This window comes from Macrosteles quadrilineatus, unplaced genomic scaffold, assembly GCF_028750875.1.
Source record: "Macrosteles quadrilineatus isolate MER2022 unplaced genomic scaffold, UCM_ALF_1.0 Scaffold_2__2_contigs__length_208266976, whole genome shotgun sequence".
Lineage (NCBI taxonomy): Eukaryota > Metazoa > Arthropoda > Insecta > Hemiptera > Cicadellidae > Macrosteles > Macrosteles quadrilineatus.
The window spans coordinates 123,247,607-123,263,731 of record NW_026542595.1 but is presented as its reverse complement, the minus strand read 5'-3'; the positions used below and the strand labels follow the sequence as shown (position 1 = coordinate 123,263,731).

At 32.8% G+C, this 16,125-nt stretch overlaps 2 protein-coding genes across 3 annotated transcripts in view; one reads left to right on the top strand and one right to left on the bottom strand.

Moving 5' to 3' along the window:
* Positions 1–240: 240 nt before the first annotated feature.
* Positions 241–7,227, top strand: LOC128984841 (cytochrome P450 4C1-like). Its single transcript, XM_054404208.1, has 8 exons — positions 241–364; positions 896–971; positions 1,841–1,973; positions 3,306–3,482; positions 3,863–3,931; positions 5,041–5,206; positions 6,041–6,220; positions 7,005–7,227. The coding sequence occupies exons 1-8, from the start codon at positions 241–243 to the stop codon at positions 7,163–7,165; spliced, it is 1,086 nt and encodes a 361-aa protein (XP_054260183.1). The 3' UTR covers positions 7,166–7,227.
* LOC128986918 (cytochrome P450 4c21-like) overlaps positions 7,014–16,125 on the bottom strand; it is a 30,570-nt gene continuing 21,458 nt past the window's right edge. For both annotated transcript variants that reach the window (XM_054407528.1, XM_054407527.1), the window contains exons 7-13: positions 15,283–15,415; positions 14,435–14,528; positions 13,448–13,548; positions 12,021–12,089; positions 10,842–11,010; positions 9,106–9,285; positions 7,014–8,379 (exon numbers count right to left, since the gene is read on the bottom strand). In XM_054407528.1, the coding sequence (XP_054263503.1) occupies positions 8,192–8,379; positions 9,106–9,285; positions 10,842–11,010; positions 12,021–12,089; positions 13,448–13,548; positions 14,435–14,528; positions 15,283–15,415 (934 nt within the window). In that variant the 3' untranslated portion in view covers positions 7,014–8,191. The remainder of the gene's footprint in view (positions 8,380–9,105; positions 9,286–10,841; positions 11,011–12,020; positions 12,090–13,447; positions 13,549–14,434; positions 14,529–15,282; positions 15,416–16,125) is intronic.

Sequence of the window (16,125 nt, the reverse complement as noted above, 5' to 3'; positions counted from 1 at the left end):
TATAACAATAATTTACACGATGGCTGTAATTAAAATTGGGCATTTCCATGTTTTTGCAAATCTATTTATTTCCTTTTATCTTATACATGAACTATTTCCCATTTATATCACCTACACAAATTTAAACAGGTTCTCTTTTGGAAAAGACTCTATTTCAGTTTTCAATTCCTAGGCCCCGTTTGGAAGGTGTCCCGAAGACACATGAACATGTTGTTCGTCCCTCGCAACCTTGAACAGATGATGCCAGTGTTCAACAAGAACTCCAGAGTCCTCATGAAAGAGCTTGAACACGAAGTCGGTAAAGGACCAACGGAACTGAACATTATGGAGTTCGTCTTGGATACTTCCCTGAAATCTATCTGTGGTAAGTGCTAGGAGGTTTTCCTTGGGTTGTGGTTGAAGTAGACATAAGTATTTAAGGTTTGCTGGCTTAACTGTTTAAGTGTTTGTGGGACAATTAAAAGATCAGAAGAAAGGTGGGGTTTGCCTAGTTAGTTTCTTGATGGTCCACAAATGATGGTTCACAGCTGTTCTTGTTCATGGGGCTTAGTAAGTGTTTCATTTATGGGGTTGTAGTATGGAGTGCTGAATAAAATAAGTTACAAGAGCTTTTGTAATATGTTAATATAAAAAAAAGTTTTTTCAGAAAATTTAATTTTGTGATGGTTAAGACTGTTAGATTAAAATGTTAGGTAGTATTTTTAGTATTTTTATTTTCTTTGTTACGTGAATAATATTTTGTTATATATCAGAACGCAATTTAACTTTATACCAATTCCACTGTTTGATGCAGAATCCTTAATTTGTAACCCTTTAATGTTTATCATATCGTCTTTGATGCAACAAAAGATGATTTTCCTTTGATGGAAAAAATCACAGTTATTTTCTGTTTCAGATTTTCTATTCGGAATTGACAATAAAGTCAAGATTAATTCCAAGGAATTCCTAGGATTGAAAAATATTATTGAAAGGTAAGTCTCCTTAGTTGCAGACGATGTTTTCAGAATATTCTTATAGTTATTAAAATCAATTGAAGTCACCCTACTTAGCCAATGTTGCATAATACTACTTTTTTAGCAATCTCGTGCAGTGCAATTAAATTTAGAGTTGGTCACTGTACTGTAAATTGAGAGGTAAAATATATGAAAATGACAGATAATTAAAAAGGTATTTTTATTCACTTATCAATATCACTAAGTGTCAACAAATAATAATGATACGACGGTAAACAACATTGCAATCTTTACAAAGTATATAGGGTGTCCCGTAAGCAAAGCTTTCCTCCAGGCAAATCTTTTATGGGTTAAAGTAAAATAGTTGAAATACTACGATTTTTAGTTGTGAAATAAGGCGAAATGAGGTGAATCCTGACGAGCGTAGCCTTACTCTACCACATTTCAATACTGATAAAATTATTATATTTTAGCTATTTATTTCGATCTTATTGAATTTGGTGTAGTTTGATAGTAAATATATAATGCTAGATAAAACATTTTTATAATACTATCCAATTTTAGTAACATAAATTATAACAACTGAAATGGCCTAAATTTTAATGTTTTGGATTTAACCAAGTTATTTTTTAACATAGGTCTCTTCCACCTTAACATAGAAACTAAGTTTCATAAGGTTCGTCGGTTGAAACAAACCAGAGATGAATACGTTTAAACGTAAAAATACAATATGGTGGATATCTGGTTAACGAAGCTATTATAGGAAAATGCCATTCTCGATTTACACTGTATATGAAACATAATTTTGCAGCTCTAAAGCTTTAATAATAGCTCCCCACTGTTCCAACGAATCCCTCATACACACTTTGTTAATATTATGTTTCCAGAATCCCCGAGATCTTTATCAAACGAGTTACACAGCCCTGGTTGAGATGGGATCCGATATTCTTGTTCATCTACAAGAAAGAGCTTGCAGAAATCAACAAGAAATGGAAAGCGTTTACAGAGGAGCCACTAAAGGTAATGTAAATAAATGGTATCAGCAAACCGAGACATTAGCTCCCCCCCCCCCCCCATTAGCTCGTCAAACCCCGTTTTAACAGGTATGCTGTGGAAGTACTGTGTTATTTTATGGGTAAAATTACAATATTTCAATAACTTTTGAACTGTGACTTTACCGCATTGAGGGGTTTTAGAGTAAAAATGCCCATATCACACTAAATTTTAATCAGCAGTTTTTGTGAAAATCAAACCCCACACATACACGTCATCCTCAAACGTCACCTTAAAAATTACTATATTGGTCTCAGGGGAAAAAATGGACATTTTGACCCAAAACTTAAACTTAAAAATTTTAATGAAACAATACTTCCTCTATACACTATATATAGGGTGCGAAAGTAACAAAACACTCGAAATGATAGGGTGTCCTAATCTAGAAAATGAATTTTCAAAAACGTTTGAATGATGAATTACAATGATCTCTTGTGGAAAATAGCAGACTTTTTTGGAAAACTACAGTTATTTGCTCTCTTAATTATTTTTCCTTGTACATCCAAGCAATGTTCATGATATGTATGCAATACAAGCTCAGATGGTTGTACAAAATTAAATTTCTTCAGTCATAGTTGTAATTCTATGGTTAATTTATTTGTCATTTTCTACTTTAATTATGATTTACAAACGTACAGTCACCATTGCCTTATAAAGGAAAAATAATATAGCTAAAAAAAGATTTAAGTCTTTTAATTGACTTCATAAAAGAAAAACATACTTAAATTCACATTTGTACAGCAATAATTAAGAAATAGGTATAATGCAATAGTTCCAAAACCAAATGTAACAGCTTTCAAGAAATTTTATTATTACCTTGCACCTAAAATGTTTAATGCTCTACCATCCAATCTCAAAACTATCTCAGAGGCAGATTTTTCTAGGCAGCTGTGGCCTTATTTATTAAGTTTGGAAAATGCTAAAATGTACTTTTATGGAATTTAGTATATATACAGTAGTATAGAAGTGACTAATATAGATAATAAGTAATATAAATACTTACTCTGTTGTATCATTTTTGTTTGTAAGTGTATTGATTTTTACTCTGTGCTGAAGAAGATCACTGTGTAGAACTTACACTCACTGTATATATTATAACCAAGTGATATAAGTGACCGGACAAAACCGCCTCTTCGATTTTTAGAACATAAGAAAGTGTATAAATCCACCAACATAGGTTTTTAACCTAAGGTGGTTATTCTTTTTTTTCTTTTTTTCATGTGTAAATGTATTTTTGTATTTGTTTGTTGTATGGAAAAAACAATAAAGATTTCTTAAAAAAAAATAATTGGTTTTCAGGACACCAAGGAAAAGTACGAGCTTAAGATGAAATCACCACAAATAGCCAGTGAGGAGGAAGAAAACAAGAATGGAGAACCTTTGACCATTCTAGACGTTTACAGACCGTTTCAGGAGAAGAACCCGCAGTTCACCGAAGCAGACATGAGAGGAGAAATGTTTACGTTATATGAAACGGTAAGGCATGAAACTTTCTATCAACTGTATAAAATTACAATAAGTTTTATATGTGGTGTTCTCTTTTTTTTAATTTAAATACTAAAAGATACAAAAATTACAGCATTATTTATTATACTACTTTAATGCCCATTGCTTTTAATTATCTTTTCTTCTTCAAAGTGAATAAATTTACAACATAATTATTTTGGTTTTTAACTCTTTACATTTACGTAAAAATACGTTTTACAAGTCAAATAGTTAAAGTAGAAATCATCATATTGTTGAAAAAGTATGGTGGTGATGAATCTATTAAGGTGTGTAAAATTATTGTTTGATGTGCAGTATACACATTGATAAATATAGTGTTTTAATCATTTAAACAAATCTTATGTTTTCAGGGTAGTGATACAGTTGCTTCCATCGTTTCCTTCTGCCTCATGTCACTAGCTCAGTATCCGGAATATCAGGTAATAGTTTGATACATGTAATCATAAACTAACCAACACAAGTAGACTTCTCATCCCATTGTAAATTTTGAAGCTCGTTTTTCATGTCTAGTTCATGTACGCCACACTGGGCGCTAGTGTCGACGAAATTTTGTTTCTATTATTTTAGGGTTAACTTCTTGATTTGTGCTTTACTGTTTGGTTAAATAACTATGGGACAATTTATTGTTTATGATTAGATCGTATTATTTGGTTAAACGAGGTTTTAAATGACTGTATTAACGGGAAACAAATTGTAAACAAAACACGACCTCTACATAAACCGTACAGAACTAACAATAAAATTGTCTTCAGCTGTTCCATTAGGATGAGAAATCTACTAAGGGAGTATGTTTTATCTATGATCATAGACTAAGGGAGTATGTTTTATCTATGCTATGATGTAATTTTTTACATGTCAATTTTAAAGAAAAACAACATTGCTGAGTACAGTTTAAAAATTTGATTATTCTTTGAATGACTTCTTGATCAGCATCGTACGAGTTATTAAATTATCCAAAAACTAAAAAAGATATACGTCTAATAACACTGGTAATAATATATTTACACTTATACTGTTTACTCACAAGACGGTAAATACATATGAAAGAGTGTAAGTGGTGATCGATTTCGATTGGACATTCCAACCATCTAACTCAATAGTATTTCAGTTATTGTAAGTCATTAAACAATTTACAGAAACATCAAGCGCAAAGCAACTCGGTTTCATTCCCTTCACAGAAGTTAACATGATATTGATATCTTATTTAGCGCTCTGTAGATATTACAGACTCAATTAAAAACACGCGATAACCACGTAAATGTACACTCAGGCAATTATCACAAATATCCCACTAATTACTCATAAAAGACACTTATCAATCGATTTCAATTGGACTCACCAATTATCCTCAGGCCCAACCTGCTAGTTACGAACACTTGGCGTCTCTAATTATCTACTTTTTTTGCAGTATTACTTTTGGTAAATGCAGGTTTGCTGCAATGAAAGTAAAACTGCTTAGAGCAATTTGAATATTTTTCCTGTTATACACTCGTTCATATATTTGAAATCTCATACGCTTCCTTGGCAGGTCAAGCTTTGCTCAGAGATCGACTCAGTGGTTGGTCCTGACGATGACGTCACTACGGATCATATCCACAAGATGACCTACCTTGACCAATGTCTGAAGGAGACCCTGAGGAGATTCACGCTTGTGCCTTACCTGTTGAGAAGAACAGCTGATGAAGTCAAACTCAGTGAGTAGTGATACAGTTGAAACTCGAGCTCTTATAGTCAAAACGTATTATTTTTTTCAAAACTCAAATTAACTTTACGTAAAATAACAGTTATTATTCACGGTATATCTTTTCCATAAACATTTTACCTGGTATGGAGTTTTCTGTAGCAACGTTTTAAGATTTGTCTTTTATATATGAGTAGGTAGTGGTTGTGTAACGTAATATTGGATAGAGGTCACCTAATGACTTTGATATGAACATTTGAACAAGTAGGAAGATTAGAACTTAGTACTGTAAAACTTAATCACATTTGAGGCTGTGATCGAACTTATTAGAAAAATCAGAAGATTAGATAGTGCTTAGGCAAGAACAATTGATCAAGTGGTTAGCTTTTTTACACTAAGCTCTTATACACTGAGTTGATATTCAACTGGAATTAGCACTGACACAGGAACTCTGCTAGAAAATTGAGACGCTATAATTTTGTTAGGTTGGTACCAACTAGGGGAATCAGACCATTGGCTCATGGCATTATGTACAAAATTCCCTAGTTCAAATGTACCAAATGCAATATAAACTATCCCCAAGTACAAATGGTAGCCAACGTCTCGCAATTATCTCATTGAGTGCTACCTCTAGTTGTAATATTCAGTGCTCTTCTATATTGTGTATCCCTGAGCCTGATGGAGTAATCACAGCTACTAAAATATAAATAATTGGGTATCACATTAACGTTATATATTTTAGGTAGAACACGTATTAGATGCGAAAAAGAAGTTGAACTGTACTGGCGTAGTGAAAGTTATAAAAATGTTTCTAACCATTATTTATCTTAATGATTTGTCTTTGCAGGTGATTGCACTGTACCAGCAGATCACACTATTGTGGTTTCCATCTACGGGATCCACATGAACCCGAAGATTTATCCAGACCCTGAACGTTTTGATCCTGATCGCTTTTCACCCGAAAACAGTGTGTCAAGGTCGAAATTTACCTTTATACCCTTCAGTGGTGGTCCTCGGGATTGCATAGGTAATATATAGAATAAAGGTTATGTCTATCTGACCTACATTACTTTATAGAACACTAGACTTGTACTCCATTTGTCAATGGTCATGGACCCCTTTACAGACTATATTATCTGTAATCCATCCCATCCTACGCTCATCCACACACCAAGCCCAGAAGCTTCACCGTGCCTTAGGGTGAGCTTCCCATATCTCTCTCTGGACCAGGAATAGATGCCTACGCTGCCCACCCCATAGAGATTTCCTTATCATCTAAACCTGAGGAATCTTAACCACAACCGCACCTGCAAAATCCAACAGTTTTCCCAATCCTTCTTCACCATTCCCAAACCCAACCACCAATCTCACCCACCTACAAAATCAACTGAACTTATGTCAATCCAACTAACTAAAACTACCCAACTATGACCCAGCCAACCACACCGACCCAACCAACAACCCATACCGATCTAACCAACCACACCAATCCGACCAACTACAATAACTCAACAACACTCACCAAACTAATGAACTAAGTTGCCCCAACCAAACCGACTTAACCATAGACCATGATGACCAAGCTACCTCACCAAAATTACCAATCACACAAACCCAACCAATTACCATAAACTTACTGAACACACCAAAAATAATTTTATTAGGGAGACTAACGTATCTAGACTAATACATAGTTCATACATATATATATCGTCGTCATATCAGTATTGTGCAAATGTAATTCATTTATAAATAGTTTATCCAAACAATAAGACCATCTATATTAATGTTTTATTTATTTTCTGTTCCAGGCAAGAAGTATGGTATGATGATCATGAAGGTTATGCTTGTACACATATTGAGGAGGTACAAAGTGAAAGCTGTCATGAACATTCACAAAATCAAGCGAAAGCTGGTTGTAGCCCTTGTTAGTACTGAAGGGTACAAAGTTGAATTGGAACCCCGAAGTTAACAAAGTACAATTACCAAAGTGTATAAAGTTGTGGAATCCAGAATTCACCTAATTGTTAAGATAGTATTTAGCGTGTTTCACCTTAAGTGCTACATTTTTATAGATACAAAATTGTAAATTATATTTATTATTTTATATGTAGAAATGCCTTTTTATTTGTGTCATTTCAATCCTTTTCATCATTTACAAGTATTTTTCATATGTAGAGGAACATGTTTGAGAAATTAAGTGCTCCCTTGAAGCTCTTAGCTAGTAATAAACATAAATAGAGCATAACAATAACAACCAATTGTTTTGAATGATTATGTTTTAATAACAGATACTTTTGCTTAAAATTAAGTGACTGCATTTAGTTTACGATAGGACTATTGGATTAAGTGACAGTAAAAATTAAGTGTGTGTAGTTGAAAAAATCTCAATCTCTTTTTTTTCAACTATTAATTATTGAACCAAAGGCTATCTTCATCTAGGTCTAAATGAAACCAATAAATGTAAAATTCTAATATACAATATTTATTATCACTAGTCTATTTTTTAACTCTTATTAGGTATTAAATTATTATTAGAAACGAAACTATCAACACGTATTTACAAATGAAGAGTATTTACGCGTAAAACATTGCCGAAGAGAATCAATCATAAATAAAAATATATTTAATACTGTGATTTCATTTGAAAACTAAACCTATTGTGACAAAAAATAAATAAAAGTAATGACCAATAATTAATGTTTTACAATGTATAACAAAGCCTCATCTAATACAAGACAGTGACGTAGGTGTGGCAACGTCGCACTGGACTGTTGCAATCGTAATACTGTAATAGGCCTAGTTACAAACGTGATATAAACATAGCACAGACCATTGACTAAACAGACGCTTCCTTATGAAATAACGCAGCAGCCGTGTCTGCGGCGTTGCCACTTTTCTCGCCGCGGCCTTGTATTATGTAGTCCATGGCTATAATCATATCTTTGATAGTAAACTTAGTTTTTATTTGGCCTTTTTGCTGCGTGTTTCAAGATATTCAATCGTTCTCAGTCAGTTGTTTGTTTGGGTTTCTTCTCTCCAGGGAAATGTTGTAGCCCTCTGTGGACACTAGGGTCACTATCAACTTCCTCTTCATTTTTTGAATATCTTGAGTTGTTGAAAGCTTGAACTTCCTGAGGACATGGATCACTTCTATCTTCATCAGATTCATCGCGTACGTTTTCGCTGAAAAATTAACAGTTTGTTAAAAAATCGTAAATTGGTTAGTAAGACTAGTTTGAATTTTCTAATGAGATCAAATGTGTGTGATCAAATGTTCCTTTTTGGATACACATGTTCCTGTTTCATTGAATCCACCAACTTCATTTTTAGAGAGCCAAAAATAAAATAATTGATCCTTATAAAAATATTAGATTTTAGGTGGTGGAACTGGCCGGCAACAGATTAGTCCTGAATGAAGTACGTACATTACTTATACATACAACTTACATACGTATTACATAATAAAAAGTAAACACAACGCTTTTCAAGTAAGCAAAATAAATTTCTTTAACTTTTAGATTTGATAATAACTTTTAGAGGTTAACTGTAAGAAAGGACCATTAAGTCCTAAGTTCGCCTCAATAAAGAAGCATAAAAAATACGAAACCCAGCTGTAATTTTTACAACTATGCTGTAAAGCAAATAAATCGTATTTTCAATGGTAATATTGCGGAATATTAAAACTTTGGACCTTCCTTAAGACCCAATCCTGAAAAATATTTTCGAGACGATTTATAAATGGATATATTAGTTAATGAAGCGGATATGTAAAATAAATAAATCTATGTAAGTAGAATCAACCTCAATTAAACTACCCAACTAAGCCACCACCTATCTTTATATAAGTAGCTTTGCTACACCTACAATTACATAAAAACCTAAACAAAAAAAATCAAACGCTAAACTTACCGATACAAATTCTCGGACCCCCACTGAAGGGGACATAGGCAAACTTCTCTTTGCCAGCTGAGCACTCTGGAGCAAATCTCTCTGGGTCAAACTCTGTCGGGTTTGGATAGAGTTTGGGGTTCATATGAATTGCGGACAAGTTGCAAACAATAGCCGTTCCAGCCGGAAGCGTCATTTCGCCTGAAAAATCAACAAAAAAAATTAGCGAAGGTTGTAAATGGTTAGTGATGTAAATATTAAAATGTAAATGAAATTACTTGCTATAATCAAACTTTTCCTATCTTATTTACATATTGAGTTGTTGGCATTGCTGGTATTGATGGCCTTCAGATTCAGGTTGAGGTTTCATTTACCTTTCCCAAGTAGCGGACAGTCATGTCTTACTTGTACAGTGAAAACTTTGCGTGGTTTATACAAATAAGTTATAATTACTTTTCTGGTTGATTCGTATTTTTAATTTGTATTTTTTTCCATTAGGCTTTTTATAACCGTTTTATACTATCTAAAAGCAATGCCATTAACAAATTTTTTACCTGGTGGATGCTTATATCCGTTTGAGTATACGTCCCCTTGTTTTTTGTTTAGGTACTATATTGTTCAATATATGCCTATTGATGAGATAAATGGCACAACAAGTTATTAACAACTAAAAGAGAATGTCCTCCCAATTAAACTGGTTTTAAATGGCCTATATTTAAATGAATACCAAATGAAAAACGTTCCAAGCAATCGTAATAAAGCATTAAGAAAATACTTATTTTATGTATAGCAAATTTATACTCGTACTAAAAGGAAACACTACAACTTATGGAATAAATGGAAAGTAGTAATTGCAATCATCACTTGGCTTACAAAACAGATGGCATTTAAAATAGAATGTAATGGAGACTATAAAATATAGTAATTTAATCTGATTAAATATTATAATTTCCTGAGCAAGCACGATATGGCAATGTACCCAGTCTGTGCTAATGTCAGTCCATTCAACCGAGCCCGGGACCGACCAAGAGCACGTGCCAAACATGTCAACAGACCAAAGTATGCATTGTAACACTACACTAGCTCAACAAGTCAACACATGCAACACGCACACACTACAAACCCGAGTATAAACAATGGTCATATTAACAATGGAATATTAAAATAAACGGTATCAGCAATCTGACACATACTTTCTCCCATAAGCTTATCAACAACGTTTATCATTGGTAAGCGGTGGGAGTTACTATGATAATTTTGAAGGAAAAATCACATTGGAAAAGTCATTAGAAATCATTAGAAAAGTCTCCATAAGTATTTATATACTGTATAATATGTTCCTAGAGGTCGCCCCGTGGTTGAAAACCCAACCAAAAATATGTAATGTATAGACTTCTCTATTTTCCCTACACACTGTAAATAAAACATGTGATTGGAATATCTTCCATTTGTTTTGATTTTATGTTTATATTTTGTTGTTATTTTGTCATCACCATGGCAACCCATAAGACCCATGTTATTTTTTAAAGATTTCAAATCCATTTTTCTTGCTTATTTGTGAGCCTAATTCAATTTTTTTCGGTCCAGTGGTGTGGTCAGGCTAGCTGTCATAAGTTTTGCAAAAGTTAGTATATAAGATTTGTTCATTCAGCTATTTTCTTTTCATATCAAATTGGCTATACAGCTGATAGTTACAAATTCAATGTCTACTTCAGTATCCAGAAGTCACAGATAGTAGTGAAAGAGCTTATACTCACTCAGATCAACATCCTTAGTGAGCTTCCTAAGGAGGAAAGGTACTGTTAGGAACCTCCTTAGTGTCTCCTTGATGACCATCTCTAGGTAGGGCATGTTGGAGAGGTCTTCTAGAGTGACGTCATCGTCGTCAGGACCAACCACTGAGCAGATCTCCTTGTAGAGACGTTCCTGGAACGGGGCTTAGTGATAACTGTTTCGATAATTAGCTTAAAATATTACAAAATCCATCAATTAAGAGTTTTCATCAGTGATATCCATCTTGAATTTTAGTCCCATAAGACTTATGTCGAACAATGGGACATGGTTTGGAATTAGGCTGTATCTGTGGACTTTATCCATTGAATATGTTTTATATTTATTTTGATCAATTTAGTAAAAGAGTTGCTGTGACTACCTATAATCTTAAAATCTTAAAACCAATTAGAAAATGCTTTGTATAGCTTTGTAAATGTATTTTTTACAGGTTTAACATTTTAAAAGTTGTTATGTGGCTAAAGAAAACACTAAACACAATTTGACACTATTTAACTACAAGAAAAAGCATTGGTTCAAATTCAGTACTTACAAATAGTAATGGAATCAGCTCATTCCTAGACACTTTTTGCCTTTTTAATGGGTCTGATAAAAACTCTTAGTATTGTAATTGATTGTTGTATTGATTGATACTCAATATGATCCTAACAGTTCCAACCAGTAAAACGGACCTGATTTCATCATACAATTAGAGTAGTGAAAGCATTGAAGTACTGTACATCGAAAATATGATATGATTAGCTTCGTTCACAACATTTTGACAGCTTTAAATTTATCATTTTCAAGCATGCTCATTTTCTGGACTCAACCTGGTACCAACACTGAATTACTGGTATACTTCTACCGGGAAAGATTATATCAAAGGATAACAAAGATTTTTCTGTCACCAGCTCTACTTGTTGCTGTAGTTTTATTTTTATTTTGTGTTAAACCTTAGTGACATTGTTGAGGTTTCTGCCAGGTAACGGTCCAAATCCCGATCGTTTTCCTATCGTCAATCTGTTGCTAGATCACATCATTAATTGATAGTTTAGGGAAAAAATAATATTATGAATAAAAATTCAGAAGATAAATATATTTTAAAATAAACTATTAGCTACTATAGTGTATTTAGTTATATTTCTATTTTAAAACATGTATTTTACCTGGACATCCTGATACTGTGCGAGCGCCAACAGACAAGAAGCTGTTCCAGATCCTATAGTGTCAGTCCCCTGAAAAATAACACAAACAAAACTATAATAATGATAAAATTTCAGAACATGGTAGCATCACATTTTATACCATGCCGACGACATAATAAACATGCTACCAGTAATTTTAATTTTTAAAATGCTGCTCTATTCATATTGTAAAATTTACCTTGACTTACTATTTATAAATTATATTACAAGAGCGAAAAGAATTCAATAGACACAAAATTCTAAATAATAATTAGTATTGCTTAAATTGTTCTTATAAACTCAATTATACGGATTTACGAAGTATTTTGGTTCTATGTGCTTTAAAACTACTCCAACGAAAATATACGTAGCTTAATGGTATTCCTATTTTAGTAGGAAAATTGAAAGGCCCCCCCCCTCCAAATCATTGTGTGGTGTGGAGGAGGTTTATATCAATATAAAACTATCCAACACTGTTTAACATTGGGGTTAATGATATTCTTTAGTGATATTTTAAATGTACAGAAGTATCACTAATCCAATCGAGTACATCGTGCTAAATAAATAAAAGTAAATAAGTTCCCTGCCAACAAAATGAGCCAAACATTAACGACGTTAACTATTTAGCAGCATTAATTGTATCGTAGTGTATTTTTCTTCAATTAAGATGACGCAGAGGAACATACAGATTAGCGAGGAATATTAATTTATGTTCATCGCTGCAGTTTCCTCGGCCTTCAGTCACGGAAACATTACTGAAGTGGTGACTTTAGTTGAAGGTCGGAGTATAAAAGGTACCGCGAGAGACATTTTGAACATTATTATTCAAATTGTAACACTGCTTTGGTTTTGAGACAAAAGAAAGTAACACCAATGATATGTAGTTATATAAATGTGGCTGTATTCGTATGAGCATGTCGCAAGCTTAGCGTTTTCGCGAAGTAACAGTGGGCTGAAAACCTACTGTGAGGACAATGTCTTCTTTAGCCATCCGCAAGCTTAATAATGTTTATACGTGTTCACACGTATTAGTTTAATTTGTCAGTTAGTATAACTTGTTCAAATTGTCAATGAATAATCTAATCTATTAGGGGTTTTCTTGACCGAGTATCCAGTATGTGAAAGATTAGGCTAGTCATTGCTGCATTATGGAAAATCCCAGTATTCCTTTAATTTAGATAACTTACTTTAGACATATTTGATTGGTAGTACAATGCGGAAAAGGTGAGGTTATCCATATAATCGTCAGAAGTCCAAATATTTCCAATAGCATAGTCAAGAGACATGTGTACATGTAATACAGACCATTTATTTCAAAATTGGTGAAGGCCATCTGTTAATACAAGATTCTAAATTAATGTCTTATATAAAATTGAAGTATTTATTATTTTGTAGGTGGAAATACTTACTGTGCAGTACAGAGTAACGATTTCACATCTCAAGTCTGCCTCGGTGAAATCTGGGTAATTCTGTTGCAGAATTGAGTACACGTCAAAAAAGTTGATTCTTTCTGCAAACAACGAAACATGTCAGAATAAATGTTAAAAGCTTCGGCGCTTACTCCTGAGACAATGATTTAACTTGAAAACCCGTAGTTTTGGAACCCCATAGAATTTGATGAAATTGAGTATGTGAGTCCCGTATGGGATGTCTATACATCGTGTCTCAAAACTCTTTAAATTTTGTTTTAATGATGCTTTTCCCATAAAACCCTATAACATAATGGAAAAGTCAGATATTCAAAACAACAGCTGGAACTATTTTGAATTTAGTATATAATCATTTTAACTCTAAAAATTTCATAAGCTGTAAAATATGCGGTTTAAAAGTTATTGCAACTATAATGATTTTCTTCATAAAATATCAAAGTTACTCCCACCATAGAATAAATGTATTCTATGCTCCCACCGTTTAACCAATAGACCATGATAAGAGTTGTTGACAACCCAATGGGTGAAAGTATGTGTCAGATTGCTGATACCGTTTATTTTCTATATTAGACGGTCCTCAAACCTACAGGTCAGGGGTTTAAATACCCAAATGTCATTGATGATTGCATATATTTATACCCGAAGACAGAAGGCCTGGGTTCCTCGCACTTACTAATAGACCAACCGTTGCCTGTATACTGAAATATACTGAATGTATACTTCAGCTTCATCTAAATATTTTTCGACTATTTGACGGAAACGTAATTTCAAATCTGATAAGAATGCGATCAACGTGTTAAGTTGATTCAGATAATTATTTTAGCTGAACATTTCAAACAGTATATTTAATAGTGAACAAATACAATTAACAACAATATGAAACCTTAAGTGGTCAAATTGTTCAAAAATATTAAAACTAAAACAATAAGCTAATTTATGTCAAATGAAAAAAGGTTATGATATTACCTTTGTTTTCATCGTTGGCTAAGTTTTCATGAAGTTCGTTTATGTTTGTGATATTACGTCCTTCCCTCTTTTGTTTTAGTTCCTCGCTGCAAACCTGAAAATGAATAAATAAATGTAATCAATACACGAGTTTTACTAAAAATATAGAAAATACTAATTTCTGTGATTTCTTGTGGACTATGATTAAGGGAGTAAAGTTTAAGAGATATCATTCAAGTTCTGTGAGCTGGCTAGTTTAGCAAGTCATTTAACAATACAAACAAATCAATTCATTTATTAAAATTAACAAATTAATTTATACAATTCATTATTTAAATTGCCATACAATTTCCCTTTAAGTATGGATTTTTTTAATTTTTCATTTCGAATGTTTTAGTTTGTCTCCTAAAATAGTTTTAGCAAGTTTTCTCCATTCTAGAGGATTTGACTTTGCAGAAGCTAATGGGAATAGTCATTATTAATATAAAGAATTCCCATAGAAAAGTGTTATTCAGGATAGAGAGTGATTTGGAGCTAGTTTATTTCCATAATATAATAGTTGGAACAATAAAATAATGCCAGCCCGATGTGACAGTTTGGAAAAAATGTAATAAGACTATCCAGTTTGGTAATCCAGTTAAATAATTAGCTTGCCTGGATTTTATGGATAAAAGAACTACACAGCCAAACATTTTATATGCAGTTGTAATATTTTAATTTAATTTATAAACCTCTCCTGCGCTAATTGAATTGACAGCACTACGTTTCGGGAGGCAAAGAAACTCCTACCATTGTCAAGTGACTACACTCTCCGACCTAAAATAACTGAAGTTCTTATTTTATTTTTTAATTTAACATATTATACAAACCTTAAGAGGTGTTTTTGAGAATTCAAGCCACTTATCAGTGTATCCCTTCAGCTGACTTCGGTTGAGCAGTCGAAACAGAAACTCTGATTTGAGCCATGGTTTGAGCAGACGCTTAATAAATATTTCTGGCACCCTAGTGACAACATTTTTAGTTAACGTCACAGTACCAAATCTAAGCCTAAACTAAACTATTAGTATAATTCACTACTCACTCGTCCCAAAAGTGACCCGGTTTGGGGCAAAATACTGTGGTTTACGAGTGAGGTGGAGTCGAGTGCAAAAACAACTATTTATAATTAACTTAATTAATTTTTTATTTAATGTAAATAATTGCACAAACGTCGTGGGCTTAAAGAATAAATTACTATTCCATATTCTAGTAATTCTGTTTAAAATTGTCATGGCAAAAGGTTACAACTCAGCCAAAAGACAATTACTTCAACAATATTTTTCGTAATACAAAAATATATTAAGTGATTCTGTTAAGTTAAATGGGAAAGTCTTTTTCATAACTCTGTATACAAAAAAACCCGTTCACGTACTGAGCTTAAAAAATTTGTATTTTCCAATCCATTAAAACATCTTGTTTGTCTGAAAAATTTTGCTCCTGTCCCAAGTATACTTTTTAAAGCCCGGAATGGAAACTGCATTACAAGTAGTGAACGATATTTTTAATCACGATGCAAATAATCACACTTCTAACTTTTAGTTATACAAAATAATTATTTTTTTATATTATTTAAGAAAGCTTACAACGGTTTAGTGTTGGAAAATTTAAATTTATTTTATGTAATTAATTTAGTTATATTTTTCCTTACAACTTTCCAATTAAAGATTCGCATT

Coding starts and splice junctions, on each gene's coding strand:
- LOC128984841 (XM_054404208.1), top strand. CDS start 241: ATGCCAGTGTTCAACAAGAACTCCAGAGTCCTCATGAAAGAGCTTGAA. Junction 5,207..6,040: donor AGCTGATGAAGTCAAACTCA/GTGAGTAGTGAT, acceptor TTGTCTTTGCAG/GTGATTGCACTGTACCAGCA. Junction 6,221..7,004: donor TGGTCCTCGGGATTGCATAG/GTAATATATAGA, acceptor TTTCTGTTCCAG/GCAAGAAGTATGGTATGATG.